The sequence below is a fragment of the Pan troglodytes genome, chromosome 13, assembly GCF_028858775.2.
Source record: "Pan troglodytes isolate AG18354 chromosome 13, NHGRI_mPanTro3-v2.0_pri, whole genome shotgun sequence".
NCBI classification, from domain to species: domain Eukaryota; kingdom Metazoa; phylum Chordata; class Mammalia; order Primates; family Hominidae; genus Pan; species Pan troglodytes.
Window position 1 is genome coordinate 35,566,242 of NC_072411.2, and position 18,638 is coordinate 35,584,879.

Here is an 18,638-nt window from a genome sequence, read left to right on the forward strand (position 1 = left end):
GTTCTCATATGAATAAAAACACAAAATTGTATATATATGGGTATGTGTGTACATACACACACGCACATACACACACACACTATTATAAATCGCAATCTCTTCTAAAGTTGGTTCCAAGGTCTGGTTCATCAGAAAATCACAAGATCAGAAAATAGACCTAGACCTACATTCTACATTCCTTATAAGTCTCCCCTTCCCACCTCCATTCCTTTGTCAATTGTTTTGCTGAAACCAAGTCTGGCTTCCCTCTGATCTAGACTGTTCTAAACTGCAGGCTCCTCAGTGGGCACAGATACAGCAGACGTGCTAATGCACATGGTCTAGTCCTGTTGAGGTAGCTGATGCTCTTTCACATTGTGAAGCACCGTGAAGGAGCTCCCAGTCACTGGCATAAAGCAATTTTCTGCTTCAGAGCTGTTAGCTGTGCAGATGCATTGTAGTCTGGAGGTAGCCCCAGACCTAAAGTGAAATCCCAACTCTACCTCTTACCAGTTCCATTGCCTTGAGGAAGTTGATGAACTTGTTAAGCTTCAGATTTCTCATTTGTAAAATAGGGGTAATTAGAGTTCCTACCTTAAAGGGTTGTTGTTAAATATTAAATGGTAGTTTCCATATAAAGTATTGAGCAGCATGCCTAGCCTATATTAAGCCTCCATAAATTTCAGCTACTATTACTAAGGGAAGGAAGCCATCCTGGTTGAGACTTAATGCATGATTCACTAAGTGAACATGCTGAGCTGTCTGCTAAAGTGGCTTTGATGTTCGATTCTGCCATCCTCATTGCTGACATGCTCTATGTCCACTGCTTGGACCTAGTCTACTTCCGTCCTCCATTCAGACACTGTCCCCAGCACCAGTGTTGCTGCAGATCTCCAATGGCCCTCCAAGACTTTTCTTGTTAGGATCTGATCTCTTCCCACTCTTTTGGGGTTCCCTCAAGACTTGCAGCAAGTAGCACCTGTGGGTGGTGCCCTCCTGGCCCAGCCTCCCCTGCCTCCTCCTAGCTCATCTGCTCCCAGCTCCATCCATGGGACCCGGAGATCTGCACTGTTGGAGAACAGGTGGGCAGGGCACCTCTCCTGTATTTCTGGACCTGCAGTGATGGGCTGAGCTCGGCTGGTGGACAGATTCACTGGGTAGATACTTGTCTAAGGGTCTGACACGTCTCTAACTCCACCTCCACCCACTCTCAAGAGGGCACAGTCAATATTTCAGCATGACATTTTGGAAAGGTTGCTAAACCAGGCCAAAGCTAGTCTATTCCCCACCAGTTACTTTTCTTCTAAAAATGGCCTTCACTAGATCCTCAGATGTCACGCCATCTTCTGATACCTGGCTTAGGCCATGGTCTCTATTCTAAGTACATGTAAGAGACACAGAAATAATAGACAAGTTAGGGGAAATGAGGCAGTTGGAGGAAAAGAAAAACTCCCTCTCGTTCTTTGGCCCTCCCTGACTTGATGCTCATTTGGGAAATCTCAAAACCATCTTGATATCAGAGAACAAAGATCAGGCTTCCCAGAGGACAACTTGGCAGGTTCCCAGTGGCCAGGGGCACAGGGCAAACGGTACTTTATGTACTCTTCCATCAGTAGATATGGTCAAAGGGACTGAGATTAGACTAGCTGGAAACCTTCTATAGGAAGCTGGTGTTTTGGGCTCTGTGCAGCATCCCTATGGTAAGAGGAGGTCTAACAAGAGAACCATGAGAGTCAAGAAAGATCCAGTCATATCTGAAGCAGTACAGAATAAAGACTTTTGTTTTCTTAGTATTCATAACACACTAGCTGTAGGCTGTACTGAGCAACACGAGCAATACCTCTATTTTGCATTTAGAAAAAGTATCCGCAAGGCTGAACATACTCTATGTCAATATTTTCTAAATATTTAGAAAAATGCCTTCTAAACATTTTTCTACTATTCTTCCTACTGGGGTATATGTACCTTTGATAACAGCCTAAACCTGTTCCTCTGCCTGCCCGCATATCACATATACTGAGGGTAAATACAAATCACTACTTAGAAAATCAGCACCCAGGAAACGTAAAACAGGACTTTCAAAATTCCCATTGCTCTAATGCATGCGGATAGCCATTACAATCCAGCCTAGTGCCTGTCTTTGTAATTAAAGTTTTTTTGTAAATAAAATAGCTACATTTGATCATGTGTCTTCAGAGGCAGCTCTCTTCCTACAACAAAGGTGAGCAGTTGTAACTACTCATGTGGCCTGCGGAGCCTGAAATATTTACTATCTGGAACTTTATAGAAAGAGTTTGCTGATTCCTGCTTCAGAATTACGTCTAGTCACTAAATAGAGGGGAAATAACTGAAGATAAACAGCATAGATTTAAATTCAATATGAGGAAGAAGTTTCCCTGGGAGAAAAAATTCAGTAATGACATGAATTGGCACCAAAGGATGCAGGACCAATATCCTTGGGTTGCCTCTTTTTTCTCTACTCTCAGTCTGCAGTTACCAAATTCCCTCTGACGCTTCAAACTACAGCTCCCCCATGGCCCCTCCATGTAGTTGCACAGCTCCAACTACAGCTTCCCCATGGCCCCTCCTCACATCTTCCCAGAGTGACCTCAGCACCTACTACTGTCAGTGCCACACTGTTCATCTCCATGTGATGATATTTTTCCTGCTTATTAGGACAGCTTCCCTAGATAAACTAGAAGCACTTGAGGAAGCCTATCCCCCTGTATCAGCCAGGGAGACCTTCCAGGAAAGAGATGGCACACTCAAAGCATCTAACTGAGGAGAGTTTGGTAAAGGGACTGTTTACTGAATTGTGGACAGAGCTAAGTCAAACCAACAAAAGATGGGCTAACAACAACCAAGAACCATTACTATGAAGAATCGTTAAGGTATGGGGAAAGAAAAGGTGCCAGAACATAGATAGAGCAGCGGTTCTAACTATAGCTGGAGTTCTGGGGAGAGGGTTGTCCAACAAAAGCTGCAACTTTAGGCAAAGGTGCCTAGTTCCTGTGGTCCATGACCAAGCAGGGTGAGAGTGGGAGAACAAACACCTCGACCTCTGATCTCCTGCTAGGAGACAAGTAGGACCTCTTTCTCCCATTGGCTAAACCCAACCAGATGCCAAAAGGCAAGTCCATGTGGTGCATCCTTCAGGGATGATTGGCCAGGTAGAGAAGGAAAAAGAGTGGATCTGGAGGGAAAATGGAAACCATCCAGCACATCCCCATAGCTGATTTTCAATAGTGCTTGTTGACTGTGTTATGAATGTTGTGGAAGTCTTGATTACTATAACGATTTGGATACAAACAGTCAAGAGGCTGAAGGATGAATTCAGGGATGTGTGCACGTCCTTTTTTTCCTCTACAAGCTTATAAAACTATACTGCTGTCGGAACTGAGGATTTAGTGTGGCAAACGTTTTTTCTTCCTTTTGTGGGGGAGAAGAAAAGAGGGTACCAGGAAGAAATTCATACTGCTACTCTCATCTGTGCTTAAAAGCTAAATGTATTTCCCCAAAATTAAAAAGAGAATGTTTGTTACTTAAATGTGAGCTGGTAAGAAAGATAACTCATGCTCCAGCATGCTCATCAGCTAAATACTACCACAGCTACAAGTGTCAAACAGCTACATGGGCAGCCCGGGAATGAGTCTTGCAAATAAAAGAGCACAGTGTGAAATGATGACTTTTTCTGATCAAAAAGCATCCTGGGAAGGGCTGAACAGTTTTGGGTCAGGAAGAGGACTCGATTTCTGGGGTGATTTTTATCGTTATCAGAGAGTAGACTGTACTTGCCGTGAACGTATATACGGCTACTCCGCACACTCCTACTGGTGGAGGCAAACTTGTAGTCACTTGTCTTTCTCTCTGGGCCTTTACCCCCCACAATGAAACATATTTTTCATTTCAGTTTCACTTACGTATCACTTTCTCCTTTAAAAGGGTGAATAATAAAGTAAAAAAATCACCATCAATGAATATTTCAGTGTGTTACCAGGGCACACATACATGGACATGTATATGTGTGCACACACATACACTCAAACCCTCCCCCATGCCACGTGACTAAGGACCACAAACTTGTTTTCCCCAATTGGAGCTTTTTTCAGTTTTTGGACTGTGAGTTTCTTTATTCTGTGATTCCTCCAGTCTAAAAATGTAAAAGCCATTGTAAGGGAGCTATAATTTCTACTCAACACTTCAATGATTTGATTATATAAAATAAAAAGTGTAATGAAGTTAATAGCACCTTATTCTTGCAATACATTATGAGAATATTTTCCTGCAAAATCTGAAAGTGGAAATTACCTCTGGGCCCCCTAACTCTCAAAAATATGTGTCATGACGATTATTGCAATGGAATTTCAAGACTTAAGAACGTAATATGTTTCTCTTTCCTCTATTCAGTTTCCCACAAGGACATCTTCTGTTCCTGGGATAGTATATAATGAAAGATAAAGAACTTAAGCGACAGGTTGTTCTACTTTTGGTGTAATCCTAGCGTGTGAGCTCAGGAAGAGCAGATAACCTCTCTGGGCCTTAAGTAGTCTGCAAAGTGAGGAGACGAGATAACCGATTTTCACTTTAGCATTCTAGATTCAAAAAATAAAATAAAAAGCATGCATTGGGAATGAAAACTGTACTGTAATGCCAGGTTTGTTGTTCTTGTTGTTTTCTTGTATTTCACAGCAGCCCTTATCTAGAATCTTCCCTACCTGCTTTTTGCCTAGTAATTTGTGTGGTTTCAGCATAAAGCTGAAGAAGAGGGCAACATCTTGAGTTCAGATCCCTCACAGGCCAGGCATCTTTGATCTCATCCCTGGTCTAGCTTTCTTTCTGATACTTGGAATTCATTCAAGGTGCTTTCAATGGTTCCCATTCCCAAAGAATCAACTCAAAAAGAATACTCTAGCTGCTATTCTCCCAGAAGTAGCATCTTATTTGAAGAAGAGAACATAATACTATAACCGGGGGCAAAATTGTAGTAACTTGGCCTAAGTGCTATAATGTTGAAAAGCATTTAAGCACCCCCCTACACACTGTGATAGGAAAGGACATCCTTTTTCAGAATTTTCCCAATCTGGGCATGCAGATGTAACACAGTCTGCCTCTAGGAAACAAGGAAAAGATTTCACTAGTGTAAAAGCTCTCCTAAGCATGATACAGGGAGACTTAACAGGATTAAGTTTCTCAGGTGGTGCCAAACAAGTTCTCATTTTCACAGCGTTCTTCTATGCCAGCAAGTCAAGAAACATATTTGCAGCCCTCAACAAGTTTCAGGGTACAGCCATATGCCAGAAAGAATGCAAGCTCAATTTAGGGTTTTCAGCTAGACTGGTAATGTGACAGGATTTTACTTATGCCCATTTTCAAGCTATCTTTAGGTAAAATTTAAATATGAGCATTGACACTGTTTCCCTTTTTCCGATCTGCAAGTACCTACGATCCCCATTGGGGGTTACTCACATCCCCCTGCCCTGTCTTGTCCTGCCCTATCCCTGCCTTCCCAGCTATCTGGGCTCTGCATTCTTCTGTTTTACCAATTCCCACAACAAAATTCTGCTCATCGGGTTGACATTTGGCAGTGATCCAAGGCCATTTATTAATGAGTGCTACTATGAATTATTGAAAGACAATAGCTTATTATGTTTAACTTTATAGGGTATTTGCATAAAACTTGAGATCTGAGGCAGAAATCTACGGCTTTGGGGACCAACCAATACCGATGATATTTCTGGGTTAAGAGAATCTTTCTTGAGCTGCTCACATCATACCCTACGGCTGTCTCTGTCCTTAGCCTAGGCCTAAGACAGACCCTATTGGCATGCTGATATGTAAAAAGTGTTTTTCTTCTGCAAAGGAGAGGCTGAGAAATTATCTCTTTATCCCAGGTTTCCCCAGAAGTTGAAAAGGGAATACACATACATATACACACAGAGACACACACACAGACACCCAGACACACTCACACACCAATGTCACCACGTTCAACCTGGAGTTAGCAAGACGTAGGAGGTGAGATGAGGTCAGATCTACGGAGAGGAGAACCTAAAATACACCAAAGTTGGCCTCTAAAGGTATGCCGGTCAATGCACAGACCAAATAGACACAGACATTGATTCTGACTAAGGAGAGAAGAACTTGACATAAATGCTTAACACAATCTTCTTCTCAAGTCCCAGAAACTCACATCTATGAATAATTTGTGAGGCAGAGCCTCAGCCGCTAAGAGGTAAATAACTAATCTGTCCGTGACAGAGCAAGACCTACAGCTGCAAAGTTTGAAAGGTATAATGGATAAATCAAACCAACAAATAGTTCATTGAACCCCCACTCTGCTAGACTCCAGGACAGGTGCTGAGCATATACAAGTGAATAAAGCACATCCCTATAAAATGTGCACAAGGAACCAAGCTAAATCTCTATTTCTGAAAGTTTGCTTTCTATTTCAAGTTTGCTTGATTTGATTCCTTGCTCTGTTCACACGCATTGCGTAACGGAAAAGGTGACCCACACATGTTGGCCCAGAGACTGCAGAAGAATGGCCAACCATCAGACTTAGTCTAAAGTGAATTAGTCTGTTTCACTGGACTAAGCAGATTCTCACACCTGATAGCAAACCCAACCAGGTTGTTAAGAATAATGTTCATCAGCATTAAAACTCTCAGAAAGTTAGTTTACAGACAACTGAACTAATGCACATACCTAAGAAGGTCTCCAAGACTTCCTCTGCTCTTCAATATTTGAACCTGTATTGAATTCTTGTTCAACTTACCCCCAAGGTTAAGATAAATGGGGGATGGAACAACTATACGTAGGCTTAGCATTTGGCATCAGCTATACAGTAGTGTTTTTGTATAGGCTGAAGTCTACATCAGTTGTAATTAATATAATTATATATAATGTTGACAGATTATGACATTTGCCTATTAAGACACTATACAAACATTCCAATAATTTGCTGGCTTTTGAGTTTGTAAAAAATAAATGAAACAAAATCTCAAGGGATGTTGCTAATGGTGTAACTGGAAGAGAGGTTTCAAAAGCACAGCGTTCAGGAAATAACAGTCAAAGAATAACGCATTCAAAGCCAAAACATATAGAGTGGTAAATGAATATTTAGTACTTACCACAAGACTGCTGTCTAGAGACAGCCTTTTTCCAAAGTCCCTTTTCTCGAGCTGTCTCTTTCCCTCCATGGATGAAGTTATTTATTTTCTTTTGTGACTTATAAGAATCCCCCGTCTGTTTCCAGGGTCACTGAAAAGAGTGAACATGTGTTTTACTATCCAAGTACACAGTGTTTAGACCTTTGTTTTTAACTCTCTAACCAGAAACAAGCATTGAAGTCAAAAAATACCCAGTCCCAAATAATAAGTATAGAACTAGGCTCTCTCTACTCAAAAGACCACTCCGTGTTACAAATGTCAGAGTTGTCTTTATGGCGGCCCCTGTGTTTTTATAGGTTTTGCTAATGGAGTTGGGGAATGGGTTTGCAGGTTGAATCAGCAGACTGTAGAAAAAAGCAAACAGTCCGTTTCATGCCACACTTGCTCCACACCCGTCCTCTCTCTATCAGCCAGAATCATTCTGTTACTGTGCACATAGATGCTGTCTGCAAATTCCATGAGATCAAACCGACAAAACCACGCTCTATAACCAAGAGTTATTGAGCTCAAGGCCCAATGAAGGGAAACTGAAACATGAACATTGTTTAATTTAAAAAATATGTAATTTAAAAATATTTGAGGAACATTGTAAGATACATTCCTTTGGGGATAGATTGATTCAAAATGAATGGTGGGTGATGTCATTACTGTCAATGAGTATTTATAGAACCCACTGTATTTTTACCATATTAGATATAGTTCATCCCTGAACTCCACTGAGATTGCTTTTTCTAGAATGATTAAGTATTCTGGTTAATAAGGATTCATCATATATGTTAAGTGCTAGCTTCCAATTTTCACAAAGACGTAAAAGGCTTGAAATAAAAGAAATGGGTTACAGTCGAGGATTTTTTTTTTTGGGGGGGATGGAATCTCGCTCTGTCACCCAGGCTGGAGTACAGTGGCGCGATCTGAGCTCACTGCAAGCTCCGCCTCCCTGGTTCACGCCATTCTCCTGCCTCAGCCTCCCGAGTAGCTGGGACTACAGGCGCCTGCCACCATGCCAGGCTGATTTTTTGCATTTTTAGTAGAGACAGGGTTTCACCGCGTTAGCCAGGATGGTCTCGATCTCCTGAGCTCATGATCTGCCTGCCTCGGCCTCCCAAAGTACTGGGATTACAGGCGTGAGCCACCGCGCCTGGCCCAGTCCAGGATTTCTTATCCACTAGCCAAGTGACCTTGGACAAGTCATTTAACCTCTCAGAAACTCATTTCTCTCAACTACAAAACATGATGATAGCAATCAAATGATGTATGGGAATATGATTTGGATGCCATAAATTACAACTCATATGTAAGTTATAATTACCCACAGATTACATTTAAAAACAGTTAACCTGAAATATGAGTCAATATAATTCAATATATCCTTGATGATTCAGAAGGTGCTTTGAGATATAGAAATTGCTCATAATCCTTGTAAATAAACATAGCCATTGTACTGCTGATGCAGAAGAGATGAAATACAATGCTATACCAATTAATTTTTTAATATAATTGGAAAGAAATATGTTCCACAACTCTCAATTGCTCCAAGCCTGACATGGATCAAACAGGCAGGATTTCATGGCCCACAGGATGTGGGCTGTCTCTCTTGGTTTTCCTCATCAAGAGGGTTGAGACAGTGGTGCCTGAGATGGGGAATGCCCAAACTATAGTCAATCATGAGAAACTGATGGGCTCATGTTCCAGCTTAGGCTTCCTCCTCCATTTTAGTCATTTTATCTCTTACTTTCAAGAACACTAATTTTTAATACATCACTGGTCCACTCAGAAACTCTTAAGAGTTCAATCAGAATTTAGGATAAAATCCAAAGTTTTCAATATCATTTTCTAAAATTCTAGGCAGTATTTTTCAGAAAAGAAGTTAGTTCTGTATACTGCTATAGGCATGACCACTAGTCAACTGAAATTTGTTTGGGAGGCTGCCTTTTCTACTTTCAGCTGTTCCTGCCTACTTTGTAGCATTCTCCCTCTCCCCCAGTCTCAGTGACTGTAAACACTGGTAGTTCAGAACACCCTCTGCAGTGATGAACCAGCTAGAGACTACTCTGACCCTCATATTTCCCTCTCCACCAAAACACACCCTCCTAAGTCTTGATCCCAAAGAGCATGGGAGTTTGATAGCTCATAATAGATTGTGCTTTGGCCTTTAGCACATATGCATTGAGTGCCTACTGTACAGAAGACAGTAGGAATACCCTAGGAATACTGTATGGAAAACAATCCTTACATGTTAGTGACACAGTCATGTACAAGAAAAACAAAGTCCCCGCCTTTGTGGAACTCATATTTTAGTGAGGCATATAGAAAACAAGCAAACAAACAGCTCTAAACTGTGGTAGGTACAGTATGAAGGAAATAACCTCCAGCAGGTGGTGCCAAAGTGCCAAGCGGCCGGGCACGGTGGCTCACACCTGTCATCCCAGCAGTTTGGGAGACTGAGGCAGGCGGATCACGAAGTCAAGAGATCGAGACCATCCTGGCCAACATGGTGAAACCCCATCTCTACTAAAAATTAAAAAAAAATTAGCTGGGCATGGTGGTGAGCACCTGTAGTCCCAGCTACTCAGGAGGCTGAGGCAGGAGAATTGCTTGAACCTAGGAGGCGGAGGTTGCGGTGAGCCAAGATTGCGCCACTGCACTCCAGCCTGGCTGGCTACAGAGCGAGACTCCATCTCAAAATATAAAAATAAAAATAAAAAGAGAGGGAGGACCCATTTCTTAGGAAGAAAATAGCCAGGAAGAGAATGTGTGAAAAAAGTCCTGAGTTATAGGCAAAAACTACAGAGGCTTGTAAGCTAATGTATCTCTCTCTGCTCTTATGCTAAACACAAAGGTTAATCTTAGGTTTTAAATTCCCTACCTTACTCCCTACTAGCAGGTAACATTCAACAAATTATTTAACCTATTTAAGCTTCCATTGCTTACTCTATATGACAGCATTGATAATAGGATCTTCTTCATATTAGGGTTTTCTGATGATTAATGAGATAAGCCATTGAAATAGTTAGGCTGGGGACAGATACATGTAGGTAAGACTTAAATATTAGATATATTGATCATCCCTTCTGGCAAATATGATTAAACTCATTAAAAGCAACTCTAGCTACTGAACTTTATGCTCCTTCACAGGCAGATGAGGCTGTCATTTTGGGAAATGGGGATCCTTTTGATAGTTCTCAAATAGTCCAATCTGCCTATGTGGAAAGCTGATTTAACAGCTTTCCAAATGGATTTGGTCCATTTCTTTTCATATTAATGGTACCAATAATATAGGCAGATATAATATTCAAATGATTTAGCAACAATATGGCTTAAGGGTTGGCCAATCATAAAGGTACAGTCCAATCAGGGCTGACAATGGCAACAAGCGGTACAATTAGAGCAGTGTATCCTAGCCAATTCCCAGCCTAACTACATGTACTGGCCCCACTCCAAGAAGGTGAAAATTTGTGAGTTAGACCATAAAACAATCATGGAAAGGTTCAGAGTAAATTTATCCAAGTGGATTAAAGGAAGACTATCTAAAAGAAACAAAATGGCAACCAGGATGCAGCAATATGAAAAGGAACCTGATTAACAATGAAAATATCAGAAAGGCTGAAACATTCCATTGATCGCACTATTGGGAAAAGACTACATACATCCAGCAGAGACTGCAGATCCAGGGGGGAAATGAATATATCATATCCTAAAGATGCCTGGGATTACCTGGGCCATTTGTACCATCCATCTAACTCAACTAATTCAGAGACTAGTGTCATCAAGTAACCTTCCAGTTTTATTTAATTCCTATGCAGTATCACTTATAGAAGAAGAATGTGCTGACCAGCAAATATCAGTAGACAATCTTTTGAAAAACTACATTTCTAGTGCAAACTAAAAATGACAGTTTGACATCTTACTCTTTATATTTATTATTTACCTATTTGGTTAGCATATTAGTCAGCTTGGGCTATCATAACAGAATAACACAGACTGAGCGGATTACACAACAGACGTTTATTTTCTCATAGTTCTGGAGGCTACAAGTACAAGATCAAGTGCTAGCAGAGTTGGTTTCTGGTGAGGCCTCTCTCCTTGTCTTGCAGATGGACATCTTCTCACTGTGTCCTCACATGGCCTTTGCTTTGTGTGTGCACATCCCCATGTCTCTTCCTCTAAGGACACCAGTTGTAGCACGTTAGAGCCCCACACTTATGACCTAATTTAACCTTAATTACCTCCTTAAATGCCCTATCTCCAAATACAGTCACATTGGGAGTTAGGGGTTCAACATATGAAATTTGCAGGAGACATGGTTCAGTCCATAACAGTTATTTTCAGTCAGGTTTCAAATCACATCTGAGTGTTCTATTAATCAAATTCCTAAGTCTAAAAAACTAAGGGAAACCTCCGAGTAGTGGGGCTTATGGTGGCTACCTCCAGACTCCACACCTCTCTGCTTGTTATGTGACTGTTGGATCTTACTGCCCCCTTCCCACCTCACCTTGCCCTGCTGTACTCTTCTCTGTATTGTGCATGTACAGATGCAAACATGATCAAGACTTCTTGGTCAGTGTGTTAATGTTGAATTCTGCTAATGGGAGGCAGTGAGAGGAGATTAGAAGGCAATGGGAAAGAAGAAGCCATTCTGCTTCCAGCTCTAGCAGAACAGCATCAACAGCAGGTGACTGCAGGCTCCAGCAACTTCTGTGATTCCTCCAATAGGTCAGCTAAGAAAGGGCATCAGCAATGCCCCAGTCTGTGGGTACCACCACCTTATCCCTCTGGCTCCTCCAGCCCTTTCAACACCATCATAAAAATTCCTTGCATTAAATCCCTCTTTGCTTGAAACATCTACAGTAATTTCCTTTTTCTATGCTTGACAATGTTTGATGTACACCCCATGGAGATGCCTTTGGAAAGGCAGCAAGCCTTCCTTGGGAAATACCTGGATTTGTTATTGTCAGTCTTCTGAAATAATAGTCTGGAATTATTTTCTAATAAATACTAAGCCTCTAGAGGACAGAGAGAGCATTTTATGTTCTGTGTTCCCCTAGGTAGTATAACACCTAATGCATAGCACATGAAGAACATTTGTTGTTTGCATAAATAAATGAATGAATGTTCACAGCTGTCTTTGTGAACATATAAAGAGCAGGGCAAAAATACAATTTTGTTTAGCAAAGTAATACTAGACACATTTACAAGAGTGAGGTTGCTTTTTAGCCAAGCATATTCGGATACACCCAAGCCTCAAAGAAAACATTTTGTCATGATTTTGAAATGTCATCAACCTAAAATCTATTTACCTGCACCTACAAAGAGCCATAACCGAGTAGCGTTAATGTCTTTTCTATGTCTTCCAACATCTCTGGTTATAAAAGAATACATATATTCCTCAGAGCAATGGGTTGGAGGCCTCTCCTTCCCTCCGTGGGGAAGAAAACGGTCATGGAGTTGAAAGAAGACAGGAAATTAAGCATCCTTTTATTGACTGATAGTTATTGATACTAATCTTCCCTTCCCCCTCACATACACCCATCTCTAGCTAGTGAAACTACTTCTACTCAGTATCTGTAGAAATCTAAGTTGGCCTTAATAACTCTTTTTTTTTTCAATTTTTTCTCACAGTTAGTAATGGCCTTTTCATGCTAGACAGATTTTTAATCTTTCTAAAGATGTCAGTAAATTCTATTTTCTGATATACTTCGTTAACAGGCTGTATAATTTTCAAGAGAAACAAAACCGCATCATTGAATAAAATCTCAAAGGCATATCCCCTCACATACACACAGTCACACACACACACACACACACACATACTCACTCACTCAGACACACACACCTGATCTAGACACCACTTTCTCCATCTCAATTTCTGCCTTTCTGATTCTGCCACTTCCCATCCCTGCTTTCATATATTAATGGTATTGCCAGAAGAAATGCAGAAAAATAGTAATGCCAAAAGGGCTCTCTTGCTTAGGCATTAGAAGATTTGGTTCCTAGCTTTCTTTGCCATGTAAATTTGAGTAGATTCCTAACTTCTCCGAGTTTACATTTTTTATGCTTTTCTCACCAGGTCATTGTGAGGTTTCAATGAGATAATGCCCCAGCAAGCTTTTCCACATCTAAATTCAAGATGTTTTCCGGTCAGCTTCATTAAGCAACAAACAATGCAAAATATAATTTTTTGCAGCCTCATAAACATCCCGAGAACAGAGACTGTGTCAAATTCATTGTTATATTCCCTGCAGCATCCAACGCACCAGCTCCCATACGGTAGGCATGCAAAGAATAACTGCAGAGTAGAGCACATCAAGGACAAATAATAAACACAGTAAGTTTCCTGTCGTTGACAAGGCAGCTCCATGGGTTTTCACCCTGGTTGTACCTTAGAATAACCTGGGGAACTGTTAAAAAACATATCAATGCCTAGGTCCCACCAGATCACTTGAATCTCTGGGGTATAGGCTGCAGGGATCAGAGTAAAAACAGCCAGGGTTGGCAACCATCAGTTAAGAGCAGTGGCTGTCAAGCTTTGCCGCATGTTAGATGGAGTCACCTGGGGAGTCATTAAGGCCCATCCCTAGATGGAATAAATCAAGATCTCTGGGGGTGGGAACCAAACATTATTATCTTAAGATTCTTCAATATTTCCAAGGTGCAGTCAATGGAACACCAGTTTAGGAAGGTGAAGATGTCAGTCTTTTCTTGATCTCCGTCCTTTTCTCAAAGGCTGAGGGACACATGATTGTTGGTAGCAGCAACTACCTTTCCTTAGCCACCATACCCAACAATTTTTAATCTGCAAACCCTGACCCCAAAGAAAAGAAATGTTAGATACAAACAATTTGGATAAATACCTTTATCCGTATCTCCACTCTCAGGCTCATCATTCAAAATTAAGCTGCTTAAGCTGATCCTTCTTTTCATTCAGAAAACATTGTTGACTAAAGGTAGAAATATTAAATCTAGATTCCAAGTTAATGTACATATATCATAAAACCTCAGAGTGAGGTCTTCACGTAGAGTTTCAGGGAAAGAACTTCAAATGGCAAGCCCAATGTTGCAGAAAACCATGACTCAGATGCCCCCAAACCCATGACCTCCTTTCTTCCCACTGCTCTCCATGTGCACCTAGCTAGCTCTCTTTTCAAAGTGCTACCAAATAGAATGTTTGAAACTCCAGTCCTCTTTGTATTGAAATCTTTTTATTCTGATTTATTAAGTCCATAGAAAGGAAAGCACTGGCTTTCTGTATGCTTTAAACACGTACATACAGCAGTCTCATTTTGGAAGATATATCAGCTCAATAACTTTCTCCTATTGATACAGCTATTTGTGGTATAAATGGGTAAGGGTGTGTTTGTGCATGCTTATGTGTATGTGTGTATGTGTTGAGTCTGCATCTGTGCATGTGTGTTCATGTGTGTATGAGCATGTGTGTACATGCGCATGAGTATATGAGTCTATGTGTGCATGTGTGTGTATATTCACATGCACTCTGACAACAAAACCACCCCCACACAGAAAAGTATTGTGTCCATTTTGAATATGAGTATAAAAACATGCCAAATGATGTAATTTTCAACCATAAAATTTTTTTAAAATCCTACCAGCCCCCTGAAACTGATTTAGAAGATTAAATGCTAACAAATTTCCCAAATGTGGTATTCATCCTTGCCAGATAAATTAGTGGCTGGAAATAGTCTCAGAGAGACATGACAACAACCCTTTTCTTTCAAGTGGAGGAAAATTCTGCATGATGTTGAAAATTGGTTTTAAAAAATTGTTTCCTACATTCATGCTCACTAAACGTCTCACTAATAATATTCAGTAGCTTCCGGTTGATGGTTTCAATGCCAGACAGGCCCCTAAGAATCACTTTCCCATGGGCCCCTCCTCAGATAAATGGCTATGGCCAACACAGAGAACTCAGGGAGCTGCACAAAGTCTGGGTCTGGAAATTTTGTCTATTTTTCAACATGCAGCTCAATGAACTGGAGCAGCAAAAAAATTGCTATGAATCTGAACTAAGTTTCTTAGGAAGAGAGGTCAGAGAAGAGAGGTCAGAGAAAACTTCCAATATTCAGTAATTTCTCTCACTATTAAAACAAATTATTGAGATATAATTCGTATATCATATAATCCACCCTTTTAAGTATACAATTCAGCGTCAACCCTTCTAATATCAATATTTATTCATTTGCTGCAGAAACTGGGGATTATGTCTCACTCTCAGTGGGGACACAAAGAAGTTTCCTCATCACTTCTTGAGGCTTCATCAAGCCAGCTGTCCCATGTCACCATCATCTTGGGTAGCAGCATCCTGGACAGGCCTGAGTTCACATTCTCCAACTGCCACTTACAAGTTCTGTGACCTTGAGCAACTTATTTCACATTTCTTTGCTCTAGTTTCCTCACTGATAAAATTAAGATAATAACAATCCCCTTAACAAGGTAACTCTGGGGATTAAAATGATTCCTGTTTTAAAATACTGGAGTAGATACTCTGTTGGTATAATCACTCAAAAGAGTTCCATTCATTCAAAATTAAGTAATATATATTCTATACCTATTTTGTCCCAGGCCCTGTGTTAGGCCCTGAAGATTGAAAGAAAAACAAAAGAAGAAGGGAGGAACAGAGAAAGGGAATGAAGAAGGAAGGAAGGAAGGAAGGAAGGAAGGAAGGAAGGAAGGAAGGAAGGAAGGAAGGAAGGAAGGAAAGGAGGGAGGGAAGGAGGGAGGGAGGGAGGGAGGGAATACATGTCCTCAAATTTCAAGGAGACCTAAAATCTAAGAGAGGGAGATTTATATATTGATTAGTAAAATGCAAGGTAAAATAAACATGTGAATGAACAAATGAACGAGTACATGATTTGAGCAGGGAGGATTCACTTTTTATTGAGCTAACCCTGGAGGACTTGCCTTTATTGTCATTCATGGTGTTGCCAGCTGATTTCCAGACACAAACTATTGCTACATCTTCAATGTACGAACTAAGAATGAAGAAACAGAATTGCATGGGCTTAGACCAGGGTAAGCATTTTAGCTCTGGCTGCTCTTCTCAAACCATCTGTTCTTTCTCTCCCACTCTTCCTTTGTAAAGATCTCCCCCTGCACCACCACTCTTTCTTTCTTTCCTCTGACTCTTCTCCATTTATTGCCTTAAGAAAGATTTATAATACATTACATAAAATGTCTACATGTTGCTTGTGAACTCTTAAAGGGAAGGTCGGTATAGAAATAAAACAGATAAATACATTTTATAAATAAATAAATAAAGTGTACACATAACCCCAGTGGATTGGAAGAATATTTAGATAAGTGGCTAGGGAAAAGAATTTTCACACTGTGTCATCTGCTAACATTAATGAGTTAATTAAATTAGAAAAATTCCACTGCCAAAAGCAAAAACATCCAAATATGTGGGATGCTGGGGGAATTATAGACCATGCTACTAAATGCATTCTGTTCAAGCTTACTTTTTTTTTTTTCTTTGAGCAGGCTGTGGAGAGCTACACTTAAAAAGCCATCCAATTTCAAGACAGTATTTTCCATCTGGGGCCAGTTGGGTAGAATATGCTCTAAACTCTGCAAAGCCTGCTGAGAGACAACACAACTTGTTAAGAAAACTGTTTATGAAAAGGGATGTTTTTTGAAAATCCAGCAAAAGGTTTAACTATGATGTCCCCACACATTGCAGAATTCATTATTCTCCATTGAATGTCTTTGTGCACAAGTGAAACACCAAAATGACTCAGGAAATGAATGCAGTACAATAAATTGGAAGCCAGTACATTTTTGCTAAGGCCCTAGCTGGTAATTAGAATATTTCCAATTACCTAGGAGCTTTTTTTTCACTTTAAGAGGTTATTCATTCTTCATGTATAGTAATCTCCCTCCACCCACCCACCCCCCAAAATAATCCTGATGTGAAATGCTAAAAGCCAAATCAAGATTAAGAGATTAAACTTCAAAACCAATTAACATACTGAAAACAATAGGAAGAATTTTTAATGAACCAGAAAATATAGAATGACATTAAAGATGTCCTAAGTAATAACGGCTGCCAAAATGAAATGTATGAGAAAAATCTCTAAGATGTTTATCTTTTTCTACTCAATGTTTAATTAAATTGAGACTGATATTCATTTGTTGAGAGGGCAGCGGGCTAAACTCCCTCAAAAAGGTAAAACAAGGCCAGGCTCGGTGGTTCATACCTGTAATTCCAGCACTTTGGGAGGTCAAGGTGGGAGGATCACTTGAGCTCAGAAGTTCAAGACCAGTTTGGGCAACATAGTGAGACCCCTGTCTGTAGGAAAAATAAAAAACTAGCCAGATGTGGTGGCACATGCTTGTAGTCTCAGCTACTTGAAAGGGTGAGGCAGGAGGACTGCTTAAGCCTGAGAGGTTGAGGCTACAATGAGCTGTAATAATGCCAGTGCACTCCAGCCTGGGTGACAGTAAGTCCCTGTCTCAAAAAACAAAACAAACAAACAAAAAAAAGACGGTAAACTAGTCAATGACCACCCACTAAAATGTATAGCTAGAAAGTAGAGTTAGGTTTTACACACACATATATGTGTGTATACAGACATATATATATTTATACGATGCATACATATACACATAAATACATACATGTGTACATACACACACATATAGTCATTTCTTTTCTTCTGCTTAGAATTTTCACCTAGTTTTGAGCAATAAAAATCAAAACTTCAATTACTGGGCCTTTTTTTTTTCCATGTGTAGGTTGTTTCTTTTTATTCAGGCTTTGAAGGCTCAGGAATAAAAGGAGTTCTATGGATATTTGGACAGACCAGTGCTTCTCAAATGCATGCATGGGAATCACTGGCAGATCTTGTTAAAATACAGATTCTGATATACTAGGGCTACAGAAGAGCCTGAGAGTCTGCATTTCTAACAAGCTGATGCTTCTGGCCTGTGGGTTGTACTTCAATAGCAAAGGATCTGAAACTTAAAACAGAGAACTTATCTATGTACATGTAATAGCGGAATTCCAAGCATTTTCTCATAAAGCTATGCACAGCCAGCCAGTTCTTATGATGACTTAGTTCTTTGCAGAATCCAAGACAACTGTGGCTTAGGTTTTGCCCCATGATTCTCATGTTACCCTTCACTCAGGACATTTGGAATCCTAGAATCTTAGGTTTAAATGATGCCTTCCTGGCCCCCTCTTCACCTACCCATCAGTACGGTTACTGCTTCTAAGACAGGCCTCACTAGGGTTTGCCCATCTCTTCTTGCCTCTTCCAGTGACAAATGGGTCACATTGTCTTTCGGAAGCACCCGTTTCACATTTGGCTGTCTCGAATGCCTAGAAAGTTTCAATTTGTCTCTTGGATTTTCACCCACTGGCCATAGCTCTGTTCCCTAGAGCAAATATAATTTTTCTCTTACTGAAGGAAAAAAATCCCAAGTTTCTTCCACATTTTCTCTTGTGAGAAAGTTTCCACAGCCCATACCCTCCTA

At 40.4% G+C, this 18,638-nt stretch overlaps 1 protein-coding gene across 6 annotated transcripts in view; it reads right to left on the minus strand.

Moving 5' to 3' along the window:
* NCKAP5 (NCK associated protein 5) overlaps positions 1-18,638 on the minus strand; it is a 996,333-nt gene that overhangs the window by 837,699 nt on the left and 139,996 nt on the right. For all 6 annotated transcript variants that reach the window (XR_010149730.1, XM_016949712.3, XM_016949711.3 and 3 more), the window contains exon 2: positions 7,110-7,239. Coding sequence is in view for 5 of the 6 variants with exons in the window: in XM_016949712.3 (XP_016805201.2) it covers positions 7,110-7,178 (69 nt within the window). In the remaining variant the exon portion in view is untranslated. The remainder of the gene's footprint in view (positions 1-7,109; positions 7,240-18,638) is intronic.